Source organism: Protopterus annectens, chromosome 9.part0, assembly GCF_019279795.1.
Source record: "Protopterus annectens isolate FY-2018-M chromosome 9.part0, PAN1.0, whole genome shotgun sequence".
In the NCBI taxonomy this organism is placed as follows: Eukaryota; Metazoa; Chordata; order Ceratodontiformes; family Protopteridae; genus Protopterus; species Protopterus annectens.
The window spans coordinates 641279974-641307831 of NC_056743.1; the positions used below are offsets into that span (position 1 = coordinate 641279974).

The 27858-nt window shown below is 41.1% G+C and overlaps 1 protein-coding gene across 1 annotated transcript in view; it reads left to right on the forward strand.

The window, feature by feature from the left end:
* Positions 1–27858, forward strand: part of LOC122811397 (complement C2-like) — a 925867-nt gene that overhangs the window by 492337 nt on the left and 405672 nt on the right. Inside the window, exon 11 of the mRNA XM_044083220.1 lies at positions 23876–23979. Coding sequence (XP_043939155.1) covers positions 23876–23979 — 104 coding nt within the window. The remainder of the gene's footprint in view (positions 1–23875; positions 23980–27858) is intronic.

Here is a 27858-nt window from a genome sequence, read left to right on the forward strand (position 1 = left end):
AGGTACACAGACTCCTCATCAGAAGGGTTGATAGTGTGCTAGTCACACCTCTGTTTAAGGTTCTCCAAGGTGTCCGCAAAGGAGACATCATCAGAGGACAACTTTTGGGACCCTTCCAACTCCTCGAGGTCAGTGTCCGATGTCAGAGACTCATCCTGGGAGTCAATATGCTTTCTCTTGCATACCCTCTTCCGGGGGGGGGGGGGTTCCTCAAAGGGACATTCTAAGGAGGCCGCAGAAGAGTGGGAGGCCACCAGCCAGTGGCTCCTGAGGGTGCGGGTCTCTGCTGTCTCCGGAGAGAGTAGGTACTGAGACTGAAGTGGGTGTCCTGGGTGGAAGAGTGCTTGTAGCACTGGCAGGTGCTGTAGATTGAGACAACACACTCCTCATCACATCAAAAGCTGACCTCTCCGGCTCTGAAGACCTCTGCCACTCCGAAGAGACAAAGGTTGGCGTTGGAGCCAGACCCATCGGCTCCGAGATAGATGCAGGGTCCAAGCTCACCCTGGTGGAAACACCAAGAGGAAGGCTCAGAGCCGAAGAAGATCGATTCAAACCCTCCCCAACAACGCAGACAGAAAAGCTTCAGTCCCTGATCACGACAGATGGAGCTGAGTGCGTCGGAGTCGAACTCTGCTCCAATGCAGCAGCAAGGGGAGCCGGAACCGAGGGTTCCTCTGCTGGTAACAAACACTCTGACTCCAAAAGGCCAACACGGCTTGGAGGAGGAATAACAGATGAGGGCAAAACTGGATCGAGTGGCTCCGGAACCGACTGGGTCAGAGCCAACAAAAATTTAGGCATAGTAGACAACTTCAGGAGTCTCAGTATTACCCTCTCCACATCTTCTTCTGAAAGGCTCCTGGAAGATCTGCAAGATAAAGTAGGGGATCTCAACCTAGGAGGCACTGTAGCCTTGATTAGCATGGAGACTGGTAGGGATTCTACAGACCGGCTCTGAGCAGTAGAGTCAACTGCTACTTCCAAAGGTTCAGAAGTCAGCACCGAAGCACCTATGACCGACTCTGATATCATGGTGCTCTCCTTCGGCTATGGAGGAGTCAAGGAGGCAGATTTTGATAATTTGGAAGGCGTCTCTGAGACACCAGCCGGTGCTGGAGAAGGCCTTTTAGAAGCTTTCAGTTTGGATTCAGATCTAGATTTTGTAAACTTGGAAGAAGCTGATGAACTAGATAAAGCTTCCTCCAAGGTTGGTTTCAAAACACCCTTGAGTATCAGTTTGTTCTTTCTCTCCTGCAACACTCTAGGAGAGAAAGCATGACAGAACAGGCATGATTCCTGCAAATGGATGGCTCCCAAACAGTAGACACAGCTACTGTGGCCATCCGTTAATGACATTTGTTCGGAGCATTTCATGCATTTTTTGAACCCAAAGGGTTTATACTCCTTACTATCCTTAGACATTGCAGATACACATGCAAAACCAGAGGAGAGATAGGAAGAGAGAAAATAAATGAGGACTAGGTCCTTTAACTACAACGGGCCTAACCCTGCAGAAGAATTACACGAGGTCTAGGTCCTCTAAGTTAAACGGGCCTAGCCTGGTGTAATAGAAACTAGGTCTTCTAAGTTAAACAGACAAGTATTTAACACAGACACATGCAGAGATTGAGTCACACAGAAAAAAAAATTTTAGATGTCAAAATTACAATAGAAGAGTCACACGAGGATACCACCTTAGTGGATCCCCGCCAAAGACAACAAATTAACAGTCAACAGCGACCAAAAAGGTCTGAGCAGTACAAATAAATCAACAGGAGCCCCTGTTGATTAAGAGGGGAAAAAAACACCAAACAAATGCTCTACCTAGGCAAAAAGCACAACGGCGCCTAACTAACTGGCACACAGGATACTAAAACTACTACAGTGAAAAAATCCACAAGGACAACTTAGGCCAAGGCCTATAAGATAACAACACTAAATAACACTAAATATCTACTATGAATGTAAAGAATTGAAAAGGACTTAGCCAGAGCCAAGAGAAGCACATCCGAACTCGTTGACGCAGCAAACGAGATCTGGGGATTGCACTGCTACATGGGATACCTACTTAGCCACGAGCCAACCAGAAGTCTTCGAGCTTGTAAATCGGCCGAGTCAGAGCCAAGGATCGGCTCCAAACCCGTATGTAAAAATGAAGGTGAGATTGGACTACCTAACATCATATAACATGAAGAATAACCAGATATCCTGTAGAGTATTACAGATTTTATAGAAATGTTATGCAAATTTTTATAAAGCAGAGAAGTGAAGACATCAAGAAAAAGTGTAAATGGAAATATTTATGGAAGACTTATATATGCCAAGATTAGAGGTAGATGAGGCTCAACAAGTAACAGTTAAGATAGGAGGAGATTAGTTAAAAATAGTGATGTATAAACAATTTGCAGGAAAGTCTTTTAGAATAGGTAATATTATAGTGGACTTCTGGAAGTTAGGAAAGAAGAAAGTGATAAAGATCTAAAAGATTTTAACAGCATTTTAAAAGGATGGGGGCACCAACATCTTGGGAAAAAGCTGTGATGGCTGTAATACCTAAAGATAGTAAAGACCCACCAGATCTGGTTTCCGCTAGGTCCATTTCAGTTTTAAACCATGATTATAAAGAGTTTATCTCTATAATCGCTAAATGAATGGCAAATGTGTTGTCAACATTAATAGATATGGATCAGTGTGATTTTGTGGAGGGGAGGCAAACATTTGACAACATTAACAGAACAATGATGATCCAGAGAAGAATGTAAGAAAATACCACTGTTGTTGGTGGAACTTGATACAGACAAAAGAATCAACAGAGTAAGCTGGGATTTTATAATTAGGGCAGTAGAAGCATTTCCATTTCCTTATATAGTAATAAGGTTAATTGGAAGGCTATATGAGGAATTGGAGGCAAAAATCAAAGTGGGAGGGCTCCTTTCTGATAAGTTGTATCAGAACAGAGGAACCAGGCAGTAATGCATTCTTTCCCCTTTGTTATTTGCATAAGGACATCTCAGTGTTGTAGAACATTCTCAGACAGTTCAGAGTTTTTTCACGATATAAAATGAATGAAGAAAAAACAACTGTAAACCATGTAGCCACACACAAATTGGTTTAGCGATACCCATATTTATGTGGACATGATAAAAAGTAAAGAAGTTATGTACTCACCATAATGTTCCATGTTTGATGCCCATCCCGCCTTTCATTCATACTGGTTGTATTCGGAGCCGATCCTCAGCTCTGACTTGGCCTCATACAATAGCTCGAAGTCTTTCAATTGTCTTGTGGCTGAATACCTATCCCATCATGCAGCAGTTTAATTCCCCAGATCTTGTTTGCTGCTAACCATAGCCATATGTCAACATTTGTCATATATCATAGTATATATAGAAAGGAAGGAAAGTCAGAGAAACTCCTTGCCTAAGGAGGGAATTCCTCTAGGTCCTCCAGAAGCCTTGGGCTGAGGGAAGGTGGGGGGGCATAAGAATGAAGGGCGAGATGGACAACAAACATGGAACATTATGGTGAGTACATAACTTCTTTATGTTATGTTGTCCTACCTTGCCTTCATTCTTACTGGTTGGGACAGCGTCCCCTAGCACCACATTTCCTGGGTGGCTCATGGGAAGACACTTTTCAGCACAGTGGAACCAAAAGAGGCCCTGTCCCTGGAGACCAAATCCACTTTGTAATGAGTGATAAAGATATGGGGCCTCACCCACATAGCAGCGGCACAAATACTGTCCATTGATAATCTAGCTAGATAAGTGGATGATGTTGCCATGGCCCTAGTAGAGTGACCCTTGACTTTGAATGGTAGTTGTCTGTTATTAGAACTGTAAATAAAAGTAATGCAATTCGAACGCCAGTTAGAGAGAGAGAGAGACTTTAGAAACTGGCGTGCCTTTTTTGACTTCTGAAAAGGAAATAAACAATTGATCAGACTTCCTGAAATCTTTGGTTCTATGTAAACAGAAGCAAAGTTGTCTATGCACATCTAATTGGTGGAGCTTGTATTATGTTTTGTTGTCATGAGTAGGGAAAAACACTGGCAACTCATTAGACTGATTTAAGTTATTTTGCGAACACACTTAAGGTAAAAAAGATGGGTTTGTTTGGAGAGATACTCTATCTTTATGAAAGATCAAATAAGGAAGTTTGATTGATAAAGCTTGTAATTCTGAAACTCTTCTTGCAGAAGTAATAGCAACCAATAAAATTGTTTTCCAAGACAGGAATTTGAGGTCGCATGTTGATGAGGGTCAAAGGGGGCGTAGGGTGAAATACATTAGAACAAAATTCAAATGCCATGGTGAGAGAGGTTCTTTAATGGGAGGTCTTAATAAGCAAGTACCTTTTAAAAATGTTTTACACAATCTGTGTGACATCAAGTTAGGAGACCAGTCACCTACATGAAAATTTGAAATTGCAGCAAATTGTACTTTAACAGTAGCTGCCGCTGAACCTTGTTGAAAAAGCTCTGATAGGAACTCAAGAATAGAGCTGATCGGGGCAGAAAAGGGATCAATGTTTTTTCTCTCCACCCAATATGAGAACTTTCTCCATTTACTAGAATATAGTTTTCTCATTGAAGCCTTGTGGGAGGATTCTAAGATATAAACAACACAGGCTCCGATCTGGCTAGAATAACTCCAAAAAAGTTTAATGTGAAGCGCTTTTCGTCTTCCACCTTTGGAAGACTTCATCAGACAAAAGAAAAGTTTTTTTTTTCTTAACAATAGACGTGGTGGACCTTTATTTCTCCATCCCACACGACATAGGGTTAGAATATATCACTAAGAAACTTATTTCTTATGGAGCAGAGAGTGATGAAATACGTTTGATTTGAGAATTACTGGATCTGATTTTGAACAACAACTACGTCAGTTTCAATGGCAACATCTATAAGCAAAGGGGTAGCGATGGGTTCCCCATGTGGGGCAAGTTATGCTAATTTAGTTCTAGCACAGTGGGAACACGAACACACATTTAGTAAAGACATCCATAAGAAAGTAAAGCTTTACAATAGGTTTTTGGATGATATTTTCATCATGTTTCAAGGGAGTGCAGATGACGCATGTAGCTTTGTGGAGGCATTAAACAACAGTACTTCTTTCTTAAGATTCACACACACGTACAAAGAGGACACTATCAGTTATTTAGATGTGAAATTGGTAAGGGACACTGTACGTAAAGGTTATTTAGCTAAAATTTTCAGGAAGCCTACATATTCCAACACGTTGTTGCACTTTTCCAGTTGTCACCCGTTCCATCAGAAGAAATCTGTCCTAAAGGGACAGTTGGTAAGAGCAGCTCAAATGACATCCGAAGACACGTCATTTGACGATGAATGTATCTTGTTGAAGCACATGTTTATGAGTCGTGGTTACCCAGAGTCATTAATTGATGAGGTGGTAAGAGAGGTTTGTAGTAAGAGACTGTCAGGTATTTTTAATCCCATCCTTACATTAAAAGAAGGAGATTTAGTTTTGGATGTGGAAGAAGAATTGAGTTTGGTGGTGCCCAGTACAAGTTCACCACCAGCAGTCGTGGGCTCAACAGGTACAGACTTGGTTTATTACAAGAAGAGTTTTATTACCCCTTTTACTTTGGAAGCGAAGTTCATTAGCAACATCCTTAGAAGAAATTGGCACTTATTGACCTTTGAGAAGGATTTAGTAGAGAAATTAGGTGACGAACCAGTTATTATTTTTAGAAAAGGTAGAAATCTAAAAAGTATCATGGAAAGTACGATTATGAAACCCACTAGAACAGAGGGCACATACAAATGTGAGGCATGTAATTATTGTAAATTCATTTCTACAGGGTCTAGTTTCAGAGTGAATCAACATGTTTAAAGCCAGAGGCCGGTACAGTTGTAGTTCTAAATCAGTGGTTTACCTGGCTTCCTGTCAGTCATGTCCGACTTTTTATATCGGCAAAACTGACATGATATTAAAAGAAAGGATTTATGAACACACACATCATATAAGGAAGAAGAGTAGTACCAATGCCATAGCGAGACACTGTAACATGAATCCTACCCATGCTTTTTTGTTTAAAGTGATAGATCAGGTAGTGGTTGGTGAAAAAGGTGGACCACATCAGTTACTGTTAGAGAAACGTGAACTTGTTTGGCAGCTTAGGCTGAATTCCTACACTCCCCCTGGTTTAAATGATGTCACATCTTTGACTTGTATTTTGAAGTTGAGAAGTCTATTGAGGTGACACATACAGTATTTCATTTCATGTTAGCAAAAGGTAGCAACTGTTGTAGTTTATTCCTGTTTTTCGTCTCGAGTTCCTTTGCACATTTTTATAGTCTAGTACTAAAAATTGTTTTTAAATTTTTCAACATTTTTAGAACACAGATCCTCTAAGGTCTTTGAACATAGTTTACTGTATGTATTTGTACTTTTAGGTATTTGACACCCTGTCCATAGTTATTGACATTTTTGCTTCAGACACTGTCACCTTTCGGTGTTGTGAGCAGTAGTCTGTTGTTATATTTGTACTCATTTTATACTTATTATTATTATTATGTTCTTTTCTTCTTTTACACTCCAAGCATATATTTAAAACTACGTTTTCCTACATTTATGCTTTTTATTCAGTGTTTCTGTACTTTATGTTGGAGTACAGTTTTGCATTTTGTTTTTTCTAAAATGAAAGTTTTAAACAGAAGTTTTAAATGAATGATTTTATTTTGCTGACATGAGCTTTTTTAACATAAGAAAAAGGTTTTTGATGCAGAACACTTTTAATTATTTAACTTAGTATTTAATTAGTTAATTGAATGGTGGCTGAATCCAATTACTGTACTTTGCTTTGGCGCCTTTTTATTTTAAAACTGTGTATGAAGTTTTTTTCTTTTGTCTGATGAAGTCTTCCAAAGGTGGAAGACGAAAAGCGCTTCACATTAAACTTTTTTGGAGCTAGTCTAGCCAGATCGGAGCCTTTGTTGTTTTTTTTCGTTTTGAAGAGTTTGTTGTTCCAGTTATTTTCAAGGATTCTAAGATATGTCTTACTGCTTGCATGAAATTGTGAAGCCTGACTATGTTGGGAACTGGAGCAGTCATGTTGTCAACTTGACTCTTTCAAGGGAGGTGTGGAGTGTTCCTGACATATGAGTCAGAAGGTCTGGAACTGGGTCCAGCACCCATGGTTCCGCCTGAAGATGAGGCCAGAGGAAGGGAAACCAAATCTGACAAGGCCAGTATGGGGCAATGAGAATAATCTTGCTTCCCAGCGACTAGGCTTTCTGAATAACTTTGGGTATTAGGGGAAATAGGGAAAATGCATAAAGTAGTCCTGAGGGCCAATCGTGGACAAGTGCGTCCCTTGGTGACTCCCCGGAGGAGGGATCAGGGCAAAGTAGCTGCTGTATTTGGCATTCATGGGAGTGGCAAAGAGGTCGCAGCAAGGCTGGCCCCATTTTCGGAATAACCTTTCCGCTATCTCTTGTTTCAGGGACCACTCATGAGGCATTAATATTGCTCTGCTGAGCCTGTTTGCTGTCACGTTGGACTTCCCCGGGATATGCGTTGCTATCAGAAAATGTTGGGAAGAGATTGCCCATTGCCATACTCTGAGCACCTCTCAGCAAAGGGCGTAGGACTTGGTTCCTCCTTGCTTGTCTATGTACCAAACCGCCTGACATATTGTCTGACTGAATTGCAATTGTTCCTAATGGAAGAGAGTCCTGAAGTGCTTGGAATGCCAAGAGCTCTGCTCTCATCTCTAGAACATTGATGTGCAAATGGGTCTCGTGTTCCTGCCATGTGCCTTAGACCGTCCTCCCCAGATAATGCCCCCCACCCTATCTAGGAGGTGTCTGTGGTTACTGTTGCCAGAGGTTGTTGTGGGATAAAGGGTCGACCCAATGTGACATGACTGGAAAGGAGCTACCATCTTAGATCCTTCTTGCATGACTCTGTAATTCTGATCTGGGGGGACATGTGAAATTCTTGTAAGAACCAGTGAGAAAAAAGGAGCCACTGAAGAATTCACATGTGCATCCTGGCTAAAGGAACTAGGGTTATCGTTGCTGCCATGGTTTCTAGGACTTTTAGAACTGTCTTCACTGTTACTTTTGTCTTTGGTAGGAGATCGGTAATCTGTTGTCTGAGTACAAAAACTCTTTCTGCAGGTAACTTTGCCATCATAGAGACGGTGTCTAGTTCTTCTCCTATAAAGGTAATATGTTGACATGGCAACAAGGCAGATGTTTCTGAACTTATTTTTATCCCTAATTGAGAACAGATTTGTAAAGTGGCATCTCTTGACTGTTGTAGTAGATGCTTGGTGGTGGCAGTCAGGAGCCAGGAGGTCATCTAGGTATGGAAACACTTGGAATCCTAGCCACCTCAAGTGAGCTGTGACTACTGTCATGCATTTGGTAAAAACTCTGGGGGCTTAAGTGAGACCAAAGGGCAGAGCTCGGAATTGGCAATGAAATGGCTCCTTGATGGCCTGTCCATTTTTATGTGGTAGTATGCATCCTGGAGGTCTACTGAGCACATCCGATTGTCTATCCCTAAAAAGGGAAGAATTGCCTGCAATGTCACCATCCGGAACTTGGACTTTTTTATGGATTCGTTTAGTTTGCTGAGATCCAGTATGGGTCTCCAGTCCCCTGTTCTTTTTGGCACTAAAAAGAATCTTGAGTAAGTTCCGAATCCTATTTGGTCTGTGGGGACTTCTTGGATAACTCTTTTGTTTAGCAAGTTTTGGATCACTATAGTTGCTTGTTCTCTTTGACTGGGTGAAATGTCTGGGATACTTCTCATTTGTGGAATGGGAAGGCAAAAAGGAATGGAATAACCTCTGGATATTATACTTTGTAACCACTTGTCTCTTGTGATATCTCACCAGGCTTCTGGGTACAAAGATATCAGCCCCCTCAACTGCCTCCAGAGTAGAGCAGGTGGGCCTCCTTTCAGGAGCACTGGCAGGGTCGGCCGCAAAAGGAATCATGGTCACCCTGGTTTTGTGGACCCCCTCTGCCTTGTGGATGATGTCTCCCATTACCACTTCCCCCTCAGCCCCTGGGGAAAGATTCACCTCATGTGTCCTGAAAAACACCCTGGGCTTTTTTTGAACCACATTTTCCCACCCTTCTGACCCTTAGAATAAGGTCTGGAAGGCACGGAAAAATGTACTCCAATGGCAGAGAGAGTTTTTCCTTCCTGCTCGCATCTGGTGAGTGTATCTTTAACTTTGGGTCCAAAGAGTGAGGAACCATCGAAAGGGGCATTGACAAAGGTAGACTTGAAAGGTTCCACAAAGTTACACAAGTGCATCCAGGAGTGTCTCCTTAGGGAAACTCCTGAACCCACTGCCCTACAGGCTCTATCTGCTGCATAGGAAATTAGTCTCATGGAGGAGTTAACTATGGAATTTAAGGTGGATAGCTGAGAAGTCACTTTGTCTGAGACTGCTGCAGCTAGTGAACCTTTTACAGTATCTCCTAACTCCTTCAGGAGATCTCTTTGAAGGCTAGTGAAGTTCGTTAGGTAGTTCAGCGATCTAAGGGCAAAAGTTGCTGATGAGAAAACACACTTCCCATATCTGTCCATCGTTTGAGACTCCTTGTTTGGTGGGTGGACAGATGAGGACGTTTCAGAGAGTTCCTTCTTGGTGGCTGCTGCCACCACCATAGCATCTACAGGGATGACTTTCAGAAGAAATTCCTTGTCCGTTGGTGGTGTTATAAATTTATGGGTCTATGTTACATGAACGAATGATCAAAATGTCGAGTACAACATTCTTGACAAACTTTGATCGAACGTTCATGTAATCGGAGACTCCAAATGTCGAAATTTGGAGTTCCGAAATGTTTTGGCTGGCCATCCTAGGCAGGTAGCATGTGACGTAGACAAGCTACACTGTTCGGAATAGCTAGGTAAGAGGCTACTTTGTTTACTATACCAACGCCAAGATCGCTGTACATTGGGGAAAGGGCAATTTTTTGGTAATCGCTTGTGTAAGAAGTAGCTTTGCGATTACCGGGAAAGTGCCCTTTCTCCAATGTACAGCAATCTCAGAGTTGGTATATTTAGTTAGGGGGGTGTGGGGGGCACAACCCCCCCACATCAGGGGGTGTGGGGGCTAAAGCCCCCCACTTTGTTTTAAAAGTAGGTGTGTTTGTGTAGGTGTGTAAGTGTTTGAATGATGTGAGTGTGTAGGGGTTTGTATGCAATGGTTGTATGTGTGTGTTTTGTATGTTAGTGTAGAGAAGGTGTGGGACAAACAAAATCTTTCTCTTTTTATTAATTTCAGGGTTTTATGGTTTCGAGGTTTTGAACTTTTGATCATAATGTGTCGAGTATGTTGTATTCTACATTATGATCATTCGTTCTTTTAACATAGACCCAAATTTATTTGGCCTCCAAGGGACTGGTTACATTGAGTCTGGTGACCCCCATGCTTTTCAACTAACTAGTTCCATTAGTTCACCAAAAGGCAGAGACACCCAGGAGGTTGCAGGTTGAGATCCGCAGGCCTTCAGGTACACCGACTCCTCATCAGAAGGGTTGATGGGCTTCCAGCCACCTCTCTGTTTTAGGATTTCTAAGATATCCGCAAAGGAGATATCTTCAGAGGGCAACCATGGGGGACCTTCTGACTCCTTGAGGTCAGTGTCAGAGGTGATTGACTCATCTGGTGAGTCCAGATGCTTCCTCTTGCATGTTCTCTTCCGAGGAGCCTCCTCAGAAGGGTATTCTGGGGAGGTCTTGGAAGAGTGTGGTTCTTCCAATGGGGATCCCTGAGGCTGTGAATCTCTGCTGTCCTGGGGTGGTGCCGAGACAGAAGCCGGTGCCTTAGGGGGAAGAATACCAGTACCACTATGTAGAGCTGTAGGTGGGACAGCACACTTCTCATCAGCTTGAAAGCAGTGCCCCCCGGCTCCAAGGACACCTCCAGTTCTGAAGAAGCAGAGTGTATCCCTGGCACCGAAGAGAACAGCTCCTATCCCAATGTAGGAGCCAAGCTTACCTGCGCCAAAGCCCCAAGAGGTAAGCTCGGAACCAAAGAGTCTCGAGTCCGAGTGGCCCCCCAGAACTGACTAGGCTCCTAGGCATCCAGGATGACACCGAGAATGTCAGAGCAGACAACAGTTCCAAACTCCTCGGAGTGGGTCTCAGAACCGAAGATTCTACAACAATGGGTACCCAGCACTCTGGCTCCGAAGATCCAACTTAGCTTGGAGGAGGAATCGATGTGGATGAAAGAGTCTTAGTTGGCTTCGAAGCCGAATAGGTCAGAGCTGAAAATAATTTTGCCAGCGCTGGCGAGCTTCAGAAGTCTGCACACCACCCTATCCACATCATCATCCGATAGGCTTCTAGAGGCCTTAGAGGAAAGGGTAGGTGAAAGAGATCTCTGCAATATGGGAGATCTCAAAGTAGGGGAGACTAGCAATAATTCAGTGGACCAGCTTTGAATGTCAGTCTCTCTAGGCTCCGAAAGCTTTGGTGCCGAAGAACTTGGCTTGTCTAATTTCAAGGATTCCCTCAGTTCCGAAACCTGTGGAGCCGAGGAGTTTGATTTTCCTGAAGTAGAAATTTTTGGTGTCTTTTCTGGTGGATCTGAATGACCAGATGAGGAAGAAGAAGAAGGTCTTTTGGAAGGTTTGTCACATTTTGAAGAGGGAGATTTGGACTTACTGGAGGTACTCTGACTTTCCAAAGTTTCGGAGAACGGAGTTTGCAGTAGTCCTGTAATGATCAGTTTATTTTTTTTCTCTCTAGTAATACCCTTGCACTAAAAGAATGGCAGAATGTACACAATTCCTGTAAGTGTATGGCCCCTAAGCAGTATACACAAATGCTATGGCTTTGTTTCCTTTTCTCTAGTTTCCTTAGGCATTATAAGTATAAGAAGCACAGACTACAATGTTATAATACTTGTAGCAGCACACGTAATGTAACTAGTAACTCAAATAGCACTCTCAAGAACTATGTAAATATAAACCCACAGAACACGCTAATCTAAATATATAACAGTCTCAAAAAAAAAAACTAAGTAAACAAGAGAGAAAAGTTTAGCTCCGCCCTCTAACTTAAATGGGCGTTTGGCCCTCTAACTTAAATGGGCCAAGCACAGCTAATCAAAAGGAAATAAGGATTATAGTATGGGGAATAACACACGTGAAAAGCAACAGTGTGCCCACTAACAGTCTCATAAAAGAAGGAATCCAACATATAGTGGATAAGTTTACAGAGGGATAGGAAATTAGGCCTGTGAATAAAGCGACGGCCAAACAGAACAGCAATAACGGCTAAATATAGAAAGAATAAGCACCCGCAACACCTAAAGTGTAAAAATTCAAAGTGCTAGCTATATCTATCTAAATGAGCAACAACAACTTGAAAAAAATATAAAATTTTGAAAACTTAGCCACGGCCAAGATGAACAGCCTCCGATCTTGTTAAGTGGCAAACGAAATCTGGGAATTACACCACTGCATGATGGGATAGGTATTCAGCCATGAGCCAAGTGAAAGACTTTGAGCTATAGTATGTGGCCGAGTTGGAGACGAGTATCGGTTCTAAACCCAACCAGTAAGAATGAAGGCGAGATAGGACAACATAACATGAAATATTTAGCAGCATGGTTTAAAAAGGATTCTGTTATGGCAGCTAAGGATACCTGGGAAGAGACTAAACACAAGACAATACAAAAAACTGAGAAACTGGAAGCTATTAAAAAAACACAAGTTGAAAAACATGAGTCAAAGCACACTTCCAGTGGGTTTTATTGTAGCTCCACAAACTAAGTGCTTTCACCATCCACTAATGGCATCATGGGATTTACTAGCCTTTCATTGCTGTGTGAGAGAGAAAGTGTGTGTGTGTGTGTGTGTGTGTGTGTGTGTGTGTGTGTGTGTGTGTGTGTGTGTGTGTGTGTGTGTGTCTATGTAAAACATACCTCTCAACTGTCCGGATTTTCACACAATGTCCATATTTAGCCTCATATTTTGGTTTGTTTATCATAAATTTGTGTTTTTTGCCAAATCACTGAGGATTGAAGTCACTAAATAATGACTAGTATACAAGTTTCAGACTTCATATCCTTCAGGAAAATGCATGATATCACAAATCCTGTTATTCTAGCAACTTTGTAAGTTAAAAAGAACAATATTTAAAATCTGTCCGTATTTTTGGGCCATTATGCCTCATTATTTTAGGCTTTGCCCAAGTTTCTTGCACTAACAAGTTGAATGGTATGGTGTGCAATCCCCTTGTTAAGGGGGCAGGTTAGTCAATTAACTTGATCAAGCTCAAACCCTGAACCTTGGTTACAGGAGATAAGAGCCTGAATCTTCTACACCATCAGAATGCTGAAGGAATTGTGAGTTTGAATTTCAGTACCTTTTCAGGGAATTATGAATTTCAGTGCATTTTCATGAAATTGTGAGTTTAAAGGGAAGAGAAGTTTACTGTTACTTATGCTAAGTCCGTTTTCAATATGCAGTTAACTGTTTTGTTTAGCAAATGGCAGTCATTGTTTGTACTGTAGAATTTGAAAGTAGTGTTAGAAGCATAACTGCCTTTGGTTTAGAAGGCTCTGGGTTCTACTCCTACACCAAATGGATGCTGCAGTGCCCTTTCAATCGCTGACATTGTGGTGCATTTTAAGGGGTTGGGGTGGGGGTGCCGCACTGAAGTGTGTCCTCCTTTGTATGAGATGCCTAGTAACTTTAAATTTGTTGCGGGTCTGTCATACAATCCCTATTGCAATACTACCAGCTTACCAACATTTTTTAATGTAACATAAACAGTTAATTCTTCAAGGGCAGGTGGCACTGAATTTGTAGACGAAACACTAAAATATAAAGTTGTTTGCCAGTAGCAACCTCTTCATAAGTTACAGATAATTTTAATGTGGAATTATTCAGATGACTTTTACTTCTGCAGAGATTGTGCACATTGACTGATATTGGTGAACTGTAGTGACAGAAGTTTGAGCAGCATTTTATGGTTGAAATTTTCTGAAATGGGTAGTTTTGTCAAACTCGTTCATACATTTTGTTTCATTGCTTACTGGAAGAATGCTCAAAACAACAAATTTAAAACACATTCTAACAACTGGTGTTGTATTATACAAGGAATATAATTTAATACAATCAGGAAGGTAAATCAAAGAACATATACATGTATGCATGACCCTAAAAATGTTTGCAAGGACCCTATGGTCTGGAACTAGCCCGAAGGTAAACAATCCTCCACTGGCCAGAAGCATTTTCTTTGAATGTGGGTTTCATTGCTGTTTCAATGAATGTGAGTTTCAAGGGCAGAGAAGTTTACTGTTCATGCTAAGTTTCTCTTTTATTTTGAGACTGTATTGTTTGTTTAGCAAATGGTTGTCAGTGCTTATGCTATAAAATTTTAATTTAAAACTTTTATTTCAGTGTGAAGGCTGCCAGCTCGTCTAGATAGAATTTTGTAAATAATCCTATATCATTTGTAAATATTAATGTGATTTGTATGCTTGTCTTGCACATGTAGGAAAACTGTGTTATGTGCTGAGCTTCAAGATTGTAACCACAGTGCACCCTGTTGGAAAACCCCAGAAATGTGTATAAACTCTATGCCTATGTAATGTATATTTCATAGTAGAAATTGGGATATACAGAGTTAACTTGCAAAACTCTAAGAAAATAAGTTGGTAAGTACAAAGTTTTACAATGTGTTATAAAATCAGTTTATCTCAAGCTAAATGACAGAATATCTAGGCTATGAGTTTCTTTTTATTTTCTTAAGACAGAGATAATTACTAGGTTTCACATGTAAATTGTTTTGTATTGCTCTGTGACTTCCTAGCAGCTGTACATCTGAGAGATAAGTATTTTTGTCAGAGACATGTTAAATTCTGTTGGTATCTGTTTAGCCTGGGAACGAGATGCAAGTGTCAAATAGTGATATCATCTAACTAACCCAGCAGTGATGTGTATTATTAATTTAAGAACTATTTCAGAGAGAAAGAGTGTATTTTGTATTTGTCTCTGAATCTGAACACATCCATTCAGCACGTGTATCTGTCTGGTTCTGTAAGTAAGACATTTAGGGCATAGTATCTCTTAGAGAAAGATAGCAATACAGCAAGATTAGTGTAGATGTTTTTTATATTTATGTGAGACTGCCCTACTATGTTATTTTAAAGTATTTCCTGTGGTTTCTGAACCCTGTTGTCACTGTGTTGAGTTAATAAGTACTGTCTTGTGCTTTTAATATTTATTATTAAATATATTTAAATCTTTTAACTGTGGCTGGTTTTGTGTAGAGATATATAAGCTCTTAGCATACTTGCATGTATTTGATGTTACTGTACAGGCCACTCTAGAATAGCCTTAGAAACTCTGGTCACAAATTCTATTTGGATAACGGTAACATTACACAGTAGAATTGGACACCCTTTGGTAAGGGCCTTTATAGTAGCTGATAGTAGTGGTTGGTGGCAGTCCATACTACCTTATAGTCTGGGCAGAAGGGGGCATAGCTAATGAACCTGTGCCAGTCTTCTACGGGAATGTCTATGTGTTTGTATATAAATCAAATTTCAAAGTGTGTGTATGTCAGCTACTTGAGGAGGGACACAAAGCACTGGTTGGACAGAGAGGGTGCTGGAGGTTTTGGCTTGACCACTCGGCTGAGATCTGAACCCAATAGCTGTGCTAGTGGGGAGTTTTATTGGGGATCTGGAGAGAAAGAGAGAAACCAGCCCCAGACTGACTGTGATCTCTGTGTGCTCTTAAGGGAAAATGTATTTTAATGTGTGTGTACTATTCATCCTCCAAATGTGCACGTCCCTCACTGGTGTTAGTGGTGAGGATTGAGGCTCCTTGATACTGGGCCAGTGCACGGGCATCACATATTAATTGTTTGGCAGTGGTGGGATATCCACATCAAATATTAATTGATTGTGGTGAGTCAGCCACATCACATATTAATTGGCTTGTAGTGGTGTGGATATTGAATTCCTGTAGCTTGTGTACAGTGATCACTGAAGGTATTTTTGTACTCTAAATCAGCCATACAGTGAACATTAAGAGTTAAGATCACAATTGTTTTATTTCTTTTGTTAGCTTAGTTAGTCAGGGAGAGCAGGCAAGCATGTCAGCAGAGGAGTATGGCAAGCTGACAAGGAGCCAGTTGGCTGAGATGTGCCAGGCTAAAGGACTGCTGAATGCCAACCTGACTAAGACAGACATGATTGCAGCTTTGATCACAGCAGTAACCGAGAATAGTAACCAGGAGGATGATCAGACTGGCCATCAAGATGTACAACACTCAGAGAATGGACACCTCAACCTTTCTACAAAGGATTTAAAAATCTGTCTGGAGCTAAACTGACTTGAGTTGGGAGGCCATGCATTTGGAAACAGAAGCAGGAGAGAGACTGAGGCATCTAGAGACCGAGGAAAACAAGAAACTGTGACGTCTACAAGCTGAGGAGAATGAAAAACTGCTATGCCTGGAAGCTGAGGAGAAGGAGAGGCACAGGCAACATGAAAAGGAGATGCTGACTCTTCGCCAGAGTCATGGAGGTAACAGAGAAGGAAGTAACTGAGTAACAACAAAGGTCAGTAAATTTCTCCCACAGTTTACAGAGGGGGATAATTCTGATAGTTTAATTCATATGTTTGAGAGATTATGTAAACAGTATAATGTTGACCAAGGGGTTTGGTATGGTTCCTGACCCCGTTACTCCATGGTAAAGTTATAAATGTTCTATCCAAACTATCCAATGTTGACTTTTTAAATTATAACATTGCAAAGAACTGTTTTCTAGAATTTTTTAAGGTAACACCTGAAGCTTATAGGAAAATGTTTCATGAGCATAGATGCAAGGCAGATGAAAGTGTGTGTGAATATGTTGTTGAACTAAGCACTTATTTTCATAGGTGGGTGAGAGGATGTCAGGTCACCACTTCTGCAGGACTGGCAGACGTTTTGGTGATGGAACAAGCCCTTAGCACTTTGGCTGAGGACATGAGGATCTGGTTAGCTGATAGACAATGTCTTACTGTAGATGAGTTAGGAAAGAAGGGAGACCTATACCTAGCAAGAGGGTCTAAAGGAGCCCATGGTGGGCAGCCCAGACTGCCCCAACATCATCTGCCAGTAGCAGGGGAAGCCACTAGGCCAGATACACATCCAGGAACTAGGGTTAAATGTTTTGAATGCAACCAGTGGGGCCATGTTGCATATAGATGTCCACTGAGGCAAGGAGGGGAACAAAAGGTGAGAGAGACAGTAAGTGGAATGACAAAATGTCGATACTAGGTTGTCTTGAGTCAACAGGGGTACCAAACCACCATCCTGCAGATGTCCTGACAGGGAAGGATGCTGATAAGGCAGTACCATGTCTTTATGCAGTTACACACAGTCAGGCTTGGAGACAAGTATGTGGGTCTTGGTAGTCTGTGGGGAGACCCAGACAGACCGCATACATGCAGCCAGAACTGATGAGGTGGTTAATGCTTGTGGGTACTGATGTTCCCTTGGACAGAGTGACTGTAAGGGCAGAGGTGAGTAGCAGTACCCAGGCTGACAGTGAGGCACCGATGTCAGAGGATGCCAGAATTCCTCTGAAAGAGGAGCTGGGAAGGGTTACAAAGATAGAGTTGAGACAGGCTCAGCTCTCAGACCCTACATTACAAGGCCTGAGGCAGGTAGCTAGTGAGGCACCTGATTCTCAAGGGAAGGGGGAACCTGCATAATGGGACAAAGGGTTACTGTATAGAGAGTGGATCCCTGAGGGAGGGCTAGAGGGTGAGAGAATACAGCAGTTGGTAGTGCCCAAAGCCTACTGTCTGGCACTTCTAGCCATAGCCCATGATATTCCCTTTGTAGGTCATATGGGCATAAAACGTACAAGGAGACATATTATGCAGAACTTCTATTTGCCTGGAATTTCCAGAGATGTAACAGGATACTGCAGGACCTGTGAGCAGTGCCATAAGGTAAGCAAGGCAGGAGACAAGGTGAGAGCTCCTTTTATGCATTTGGCTGTGACTGAGGAGCCATTTCAGAGGGTAGCTATGGATATTGTGGGACCTCTGAGTACCCCAAGTTCCACAGGGAAAAAGTATATCCTAGTGGTAGTCGATTATGCTACAGGATACACTGAGGCAGTGGCTCTGTCCTCCACTGAGGCAGAAAAGGTGGCAAATGCTTTGTTAGAGATTTTCAGCAGGGTAAGCTTCCCAAAAGAAATACTGACTGACAGAGGTGCCAATTTCACATCAGACTTGATGGCTTGTCTGTGGAAGTAGTGTAGGGTGAAGCACCTAAAGACCACCCCCTACCACCCAAGACTAATGGTCTTGTTGAGAGGTTAAACCCTACACTCAAGACCATGCTATGGGCATTTGCAGACCAGCTTAAGAGGGACTGGGACAAATACTTGCTCCATCTGTTGTTTGCTTACATAGAGGTTCCCCAGGAATCCACAGGTTTTTCACCCTTTGAGTTGTTGTATGGGCATAGGGTGAGGAGGCCTCTAGATTTAATTTGTGATGAGTGGGAAGGTGAGTGTGAATCTCACCAGGAGTCCATTCTGGCATATGTCCTAAACCTCAGGAAAAGGCTCAGGGAACTCATGGGCTTGGCCCAGGAGAAACTGACAGAAGCCCAACAGCAGAAAAAAGCTCTGGTATGACAAGAATGCTCGAGCTAGAGAGTATGCTTTAGGGCAGCAGGTAATGGTTCTCATTCCTGTCAAACACAATAAGCTGCAGGCAGCTTGGGAGGGACCCTACAAGGTGGTAATGAAGGTCAGTGATGTTAACTACAAGGTAGAATGCTAGCCGGGATGCAGGGGCACAAATTATGCCATGTTAACATGATGAAACCTTACCATGATAGGGAAGCCCTTGTGCTGAGTATTTGCAGTAGATTGCAGGAGGAGTCTGAGGGAGATCTGGTGACTGATCTCCTCAGTGATGCTCAGACTGACACCTCAGTGGAAGGGGTAGCAATGTCCCAGCAACTATCTCTTACCTAGGTTTGAGAAATCCGAGCAGTATTACAGGAGTTTGGGGACATGTTTACTGGGAAACCAGGATGCACCCACCTGGTGCAGCACCAGGTGGATACAGGACCACAAAGGCCTATTAGGCAGGCCCCTTATGGGGTGCCTGAGAGAGTCACACAGACTCTGAGGGAGGCGATACATGAAATTTTGGAACTATAAGTAATTCAGGAGTCCAGCAGCCCCTAGGCCTCCCCATTGGTGCTGGTGCCAAAGAAGGATGGCAGCCCCAGGTTCTGTGTGGACTACTGGAAATTAAATATTCACACAGAGTCAGATGCTTACCCTATGCCTAGGACAGATGAAGCCCTAGAGCAGCTGGATGGGGCTAAATATCTTACCACCATTGATCTTACCAAGTGTTACTGGCAGGCACCCTTGACTCCAGTGTTAGAGAAAGTTCAGCCTTTGTGACTTCTTTTGGCTTGTATGAGTTCAAAAAGATGCCCTTTGGGATGAAAAATGCCCCAACGACTTTCTAGAGGCTGGTAGATCATATCCACACAGGAGCAAGAGATTTTGCCCTTGCTTACCTAGATATTGCCATCTACAGCCACTCCTGACAAGAGCACCTTCAGCATGTCAGGGAGGTGCACAGGAGACTACGAAGGGCAGGGTTGACCATTAAGCCCAGCAGATGTCAGGTGGGTATGGCAGAGGTCTCCTACCTGGGACCCAGAATGGGGAGTGGTAAGATCAGGCCAGAACTGGCCAAAGTGGAAGCCAGTCATGCATGACCTGCACCTGTTACCAAAAAAAAAGGTGAGTGCATTCTTAGGGACAGCAGTGTACTACAGAAAGTTTGTCCCCAGTTATAGTACCACAGCTGCTCCCCTCACAGATATGACAAGGAAAAACAGGCCAGATAAGGTAGTGTGGACCCTAGCATGTGAGCAGGCATTCCAGAAGCATAAAGAACATTTGGGGAGACCCCCTGTGATAGCCAGTCCAGATTACAGTAAAAAATGCTTCGAACCATGGGGTGGGGGCTGTACTTAGTCAGATTTCTACAGAGGGAGAAGAGCACTTCAGTGGTTTATCTCAGTTGTAGACTCCAAACCAGGGGGGGATTCTATGTAGCTGTAGAAAAGAAATGTCTAGCCATAGTGTGGGCACTGCAGAAACTTCAGCCTTATCTGTTTGGAGGGAAATTCACTGTAGTTGCAGATCACAATCCCCTAACATGGTTGCATCAAGCCAGCCAGCAAAATGCCAAGTTGCTTAGGTGGAGCCTAGGGTTGCAAGCATATATGTCAGTGCAACACCGCAGTGTTATTAGCAATGCCAATGCAGATGGGCTCTCAGGTATTCCCAGGTAGACTCAACCCTCTTAAGCAACGTTTCTCAAGGGTCACTTGAAAAGCTAGTTTGCGTTCTCGGTGGGGGGGGGGGGTTGAGAAGACTGCCAGCTCAGCTAGATAGAATTTTGCAAATTATCCTATGTCATTTGTAAATATTAATGTGATTGGTATGCTTCACTTGCACATGTAAGAAAACTGAATTATGTGCTGAGCTTCAAGGTTGTAATCTCAATGCACCCTGCTGGAAAACAGCAGAAATGTGTATAAACTCTATGCCTATGTAATGTATGTTTCATAGTAGAAACTTTGATATACAGAGTTAACTTACAAAACTCTAAGAAAATAAGTTGATAAGTAAAGAGTTTTATGATGTGTTATAATTTATCTCAAGCTGAGAGACAGAATGTCTAGGCTAGGAGTTTCTTTCTACTGTCTTAAGACAGAGATAATTACTAGGTTTCACATGTAAAGTGTTTTTGTATTGCTCTGTGACTTCCTAGCAGCTGTAGATCTGATAGATAAGTATTTTTGACAAAGACATGTTAAATTCTGTTGGTATCTGTTTAGCTTGGGAACTAGATGTAAGTGTCAAATAGTGATGTCATCTAACTAACCCAGCAGTAATGTGTATTATTAATTTAAGAACTATCTCAGAGAATAAGAGTGCATTTTGTATTTGTCTCTGGATCTGAACACATCCATTCAGCACTTGTATCTGCTTGGCTCTGTAAGTAAGACATTTAGGGCATAGTATCTCTTACAGATAGATAGCAATATAGCAAGATTAGTGTAGCTGTTTTCTATATTTATGTCAGACTGTTCTACTATGTTATTTTAAAGTATTTCCTGTGATTTCTGCACTCTATTGTCACTGTGTTGAGTTAAGTATTGTCTTGTGCTTTTATTATTTACTATTAAGTATATTTAAACCTTTTTAACTGTGGCTGGTTTTGTGTAGCGATATATAAGCTCTGAGAGTACTTGCATGTATTTGGTGATACTGTACAGGCCACTCTAGAATTGCCTTAAAAGCTCTGGTCATACTTATCATTTGGATAACAGTAACATTACACAGTAGAATTGGACACCCTTTGGTAAGGGCCTTTATAGTAGCTGACAGTAGTGGTTGGTGGCAGTCGGTACTACCTTATAGTCTGGGCAGAAGGGGGCATAGCTAGTGAACCTGTGCCAGCCTTCCTCAGGAGTGTCTGTGTGTTTGTATATAAATCAAATCTCAAAGTGTGTGTGTGTGTGTGTGTGTGTGTGTGTGTGTGTGTGTGTGTGTGTGTGTGTGTGTGTGTGTGTGTGTGTCAGCTACTTGAGCAGGGACACTAAGCACTGGTTGAACAAAGAGGGTGATGGAGGTTTTGGCTTGACCACTCGGCTGAGATCTGAACCCAACAGCTGTGCCAGTGGGGAGTCTTATTGGTGATCTGGAGAGAAAGGGAGAAACCAGCTCCAGACTGACTGTGATCACTGTGTGCTCTTAAGGGAAATTGTACTTTACTGTGCATGTACTGTTCATCCTCTCAGTGTGCACGTACCTCACTGATGTTAATGGTGATGATTGAGGCTCCTTGATTACTGGTCCAGTGCATGCACATCACATTCAGAATCTGTAATCATTGTAGAAGTAAATAAGAAAACAGTATGCGCAGTGATATGTTTGAACAGTGTTTATGGTAAATGGTGAGAAATATCTAAGTAATGGAACACTGAAATGGCTGGGGAGAGAGATGCTGCAGGGGAGGTGGAGGGCTGCTGTGGGAGGGGTTGCTCTTGAGGGGGGTGATCTATTACCCTGCTTAGGTCCCCATTTGGCCATGATCCAACTCTGATGCTAAAGGCAATTTTTGCTGAACCTTATGAAGGCATCATACTCATTGTTAGCTACTTGCAAATGAATGGAAAGTTGCAAATGGACCATTATGGCAAATTAAAATATGCTAACATCAAATTAAGTTTTCATGTGCTTTGACTCATTCGTCCTTATTATATGGGCATTTGGTGACTTGATTAGCATGTAATTGCCATATAATTCAACTTATGAAACTGGCACCATTTTATCACACCACTTCCTGGATGGTATGGAAAGACTCGTAAGATTTGCTCCATGATTAGCAATGTCAGCTGAACCTAATTATGCCCAATCTGCCAAAAATGTCACTAGAGTAGTCCACAGTTAAATAAATGTAGAAAAGGATTCATGCTAGTAATGGATAACCATGCTTTAGCGTACATTTTAATCCAAAAATGGTCTATCACTGCTGAAACCACACACTTGCAACATTAAGCACTTTTTCTATGAGTAGTTCATGTAACTACAATTACAGTGTCAGCAGTCTTGTTCTTTATGCATAACGTAAGCCTATATCTGGACTTTCTGAAGCTTGATATGTGGACAAAAGTACAGAACAAGCAATTTAAACATGTGAATGAGCGAAAAACAGTGAGCATATTGCCTACAAATGGCAGTCAGGCCTATGTTTACTGGGGATAGTGCTTCTTATCTACACAGCAGATGCAATACATGGATTGTGGATACTGCATGCAAATTAAATCTGAAATACCAATTTTTGGAAGGCCTAAAACCCAGGATAGTGTGAGGGAGCAACATATGATCAAATATCACACCTCAAAAAGCGGGATAACCAGTACTGCACCCTTAAGCAGAGGGACAAGAAAAGGCATACTTTAAGATGGATGTCTGACCAATATCATATTTAAAGAGGGATAGCTGAGCAATTCCATACCTCAAGAGGGATGATGACTAATGCCATACTCAGAAGAGAATGGATGGACAAATTCTTACCCTAAATGGGAAGATTTGAAGGTTGAGGCAAGCAAAGTCTTTGCTGCAGGTCTCCAAAATGGAGCTTAATTTACATAACTTACCTACTCAGGCCACTATTCTCTGTCCACTGCACACTGAGATATGCTGTCCTGAGATACCTGAAGAGTTCCCACCAGAACCTGAAACCAAGACAGAAAGTACGTTCATGAGATATTTAAAAAAAGATACCAAATATTATAATATTGCATTTATCCATGTTTCCACATATTCCACAGAGGAGTGTTAATCACATATGAATATCTTACAGTATTACCTTATTTGCTACTCCAGCTAAATATCAATGGTGGGAAAACATATAAAGTATGCATACCTGTGTGTGTGTGTTTCTGTATGCACATGAATCTATGAACACACCTGTGTAATAAGCTAGTAAAGGGCAGTATCAGTCTTTGACATGATTCCATGTCTTATCTGTAGTGTAACTCATAATTATCTGTTAGTAACAACACAATCATTTTCAGTAATGCATTGTCTTAAGATCTCGGCACTATTTCTGGCTCCATAGCATGTAGATTTTTCATACTACTATCTTAACAGCATTAATCTGTATGATACGACTGTAGCAAGACGGTAGACATACTGTAAATGTAATATGTATACAGAATTGCAGAATAAATTTCTGGTGCCACTTTTCAAACCAACTGCTTTTTTATTCATTTGTTTTTTGCTTGCATAGATTTAAAAGACTTTGGAAGCATGTGTGGTCTGATTTCAGAATCTAAGAACTCTGACCCTATACTAAAGGAGCGACAGAAGAACCCATGGCATGTTGAAGTGAAGGTAGGAGGCTTTATTTTATATAACTGGAATATTTATTTTAACAGTGGGCATCCATTCATTTATCTGATTAGAATCAAACAAATAAAAAAGTTCCAGTTTTGAACTTTTGCATGCATTTGTCAGTTTGGATAGTATCACATGAGTGGCAATTAACTAATTTAGTTGACAAAAGTGAATTTAAGCTTTAAAAGCATTGCTAGTTTAGATCAGTATTGATTTTGTTTGTAGTTGGCATGCATAATTCATTTTCATGATGTAATTATACAATGACAGTGCTGAAAATCAAGAAATGAGTCTTCATAGACAACTTATCAAAGCTTATTTTGCCCCAAATAATGTATATTGCCAAAGATGCAAGGGAATGATATCCACATTAAAAACAGGTAATAGTAGAGCTAACCCAACTTTTCAGAAGCTTTAGAGCCACATCTCATGCATTACCACAGTTTTGTGTTTTTAGTTACAACCTGAAGATAAGTGCACTTGCAGTTATCACACTACAATTTAACAAAACTGCAAAACATTCATAAGATGGAAGCTTACACATGGAATGCCAAAATTTTGGCCTGTAGTGTTAAGAACTGTCAGAGTTGTTGTATGTTATGGAACACATTCAAACTATACCAAGAACAAATGAAATGTCTCAGCTAGGTCAAGAACAAATAACACCACAATGTAATATTCTGTGTCAACGAACACTCTCTGTATCAACTGCTGGCCCCTGTAAAGGCTGTCCCTCCTAGGAATTCCACAGTCCACTCAAACCAGTCACTAAAAAGGCTTCCAAGGCGTACTCTATGCAAAAAATGCAGGCAATACCACAAAATAAAAAACAAGTTTAATAAACATATAAAAAACAAAAATGATATATATTGGATCTAGCACTTTCATCTCCCATCCGGTGACTTCATTAGAATCAAAGTCATAACAATGTTCGTCATTTAAATAATAAGTCTTTCCTGATTGGATGTCTGATCACTATTTAACCCCTTTCTGTCTTACACTAATCTAGTAAATGTATAAAATTCATCATATAAATTAACCAATGAAAGTGCTAGATCCAATATATATCATTTTTTGTTTTTTATATGTTTATTAACTTTTTTTCTATTTCGAGGTATTACCTGCATTTTTTTGCATAGACTGCATCTTGGGAAGCCTTTTTAGTGACTGGTTCGAGTGGACTGTGGAATTCCTAGGAGGGACAGCCTTTACAGGGGCCAGCATTTGATTCAGAGAGGGTTCATTGTTGTTCTGTTCTATTTCGCACCTTGTTTATTAAATATTCTGTGTCATCTACTGTTATTATTGTCAGTGGCTCAACCATTTGCAGAGTCAGCTTTTGTACTGGAAGATCAGAAAACAGTAAGTTGTACCCCCACTACAGGTGACTGGATTCATTTTCCATTACAGAAACTGAAAGACAGTATTAGGGAGAGCAGCACTTCTGAGTGCAATCCTTCAGATAAGATGTGAAACTAAGTCCCATCTGCCTAAGTTGGTAACTCAGATGGATGTAATAGATCCCACAGCACTTAGCAAAAAGAGTAGAGGGGAATTTTCCTGGTGCCATGGCTAAAATTCTCCTGTTCAGTATAAATAACATCTTGGAACTCCCCTGAAAAGAGGACACTAGCCAGGTGAGCAAAAGGATAAATAAATAAATAGAAAAATTACACTATCAGTTATGACATCTCTGATCCCAAGTCTGTTCATCTTTCCTAACACACAATTCAGTGACAACAGTTATTCATTACAATGTATTGCGTGTATTACAGAATATACACACACAGATGAAAATTTAAGTGCCTTAGCTTTGCCAGGCTATTCGGGTTTTACAAGCAGCTGCACCATTATTAAAATAAATGGGCACCTACATATTTCTAAGTGCCTTAGACCTCCCATTGCACATAATGATAATCATATAATTAATTATTCATTACAACTACATTAGTGTGATATACATACTGTAGGACATGCACGAACACTGCTGCACAGCATGAGCACCTTTAGCTGAGATTTGAACCTAGGCCTTTTAAAATATATTTTGTAATTATACAACCAGCTACGGACCTGAAGACCAGTGCCAACCATGCTAATTTTTCCAAGGATACTACCCTATAGTTGCACAAATAATAATTTGTTGCAAACATACAGGAACATGACATCTAACCACAACTGAGCAAGATTTATTTTGTTTTATTTAAATGCGTGTGACAGTATGTACACCATAATGCTGTGGGTTTTTAAATGAGCAATTACTTGTGTAGTCAATAGTTAACTTGTGTGGTCATTGGGTAGTACATTAAGATTAAGGTGAGGCACAGCTAGTAGTACAATCATCCTGGCATCCTGTTTTTCCTGGGTATAGGGTATTTTATTCTTTCAAAGTTGTATTTGTGCCATAATATGTACAATACACTCCTGTGTGGCTGTAACTATTACAATACGTAACTGCTTCTTGAGCTAGTGGGTTGAGTAATGGAGCAGATCAAAAGTACATATGTACAGGTTTTCATTGGAACAGCGTGTAGTATTAATATCAATGCATCTTTAAAGATCCCAGGTTCAAAATGCAACCAAGACCCATTTTTTCACCTGAGTTTGCATTTCTTGTAAATTATTACATGTGTAGGTCTTTATATTTTGTTAACCAGGCTATCCCTACTGGCCAGACCCCATTTTCAGATGGAACCCAGGAAAAATGCTTCACAGTTATAAAAAAGTAGCATATTAACATTTGATTGGAACAGTCTCTGTGAACAAAACGTAATACATAGTCAGTACATAGTTATACCTGTCAGCTACAAACAATTAATTTGATAGGCAACATATTAAAACTGCACAAATGTAAAAGTGAGATAACGATTTTATCTTAGAGGAAATCCATTTCTGTCCAACCAGTGTGATGGTTATAGAAATTGTGTGGAAGCAAAGAAGTCCAATATAGATCTAGTAATCCTCATTTCCGAAGCACTGTTATATTTGCACATAGATTAGAAGTGACAATACTGAAGTCATGAGGACTTACTGTGTTTTTTATATCAGAGGTCCATTAGTTCCATACTTAAGGCCTTGGACCAAGTTGATCAGACTAGAAAAAGGCTGTGTCTGGACTTCCAGGATGGCTGCTCACTGATCAGCAGCTTAATTTCAGCTCTCCCAGTGTGAAAAAAGAAACAGAGATAAGGGCCATTAACTCTGCCAGTTTTAGTAAATTCAGCTACTGGCTAGTAAGTACACTGCATGGATGCCAGCAAGTAAGAAACTTAGAGAGCCTGAAAGAAGATCAACCAGGCAAGGTAAAGAGAAAACACTGACTGGGAAGAATCCTACATCTGTTAGGCAAAAAGCAGTTCAAGCTCCTGCATTGGTACGACGTGTGGCTTCCAGTAATCTAGAGGTAAAAATCAAATGTGCTCAGAGCTGATAAAAAATAAACAAAGCATTGAAGGACTATATTAATGCAAGCAAAAGTCTGGAAAATGAAAGAAGCGTTAAACATCTATTAAGATGATCTGATAAAATTGCAAAAATCAAAGGTTGAAATGAAGAAAAGGCTGGCTGAATATGAGACTGCTCAAGAAGAGTTGTTTCTGAAATGGTCAGTTAGAGGACATAGCATGCAGGGAAAACCTGAGACTTTCTGCTATACCAGAGAAACTGAAGGAATAAACTATATTAATTTTATGAAATAAAAATAAGCAACTGGACTGGTATTCCACAGTAGGATTTGTTAATTGAAAGGGCACATCGTTTGTATGCTCCAAACCTGGCCATGAGAAAGCAGCCATGACCTGTATTAGTAAACAGGCAATCATACCAGCAGAATGAGATGATCCTGACAAAACTGTGACAGAAAGGCAAAGTATTAAAACT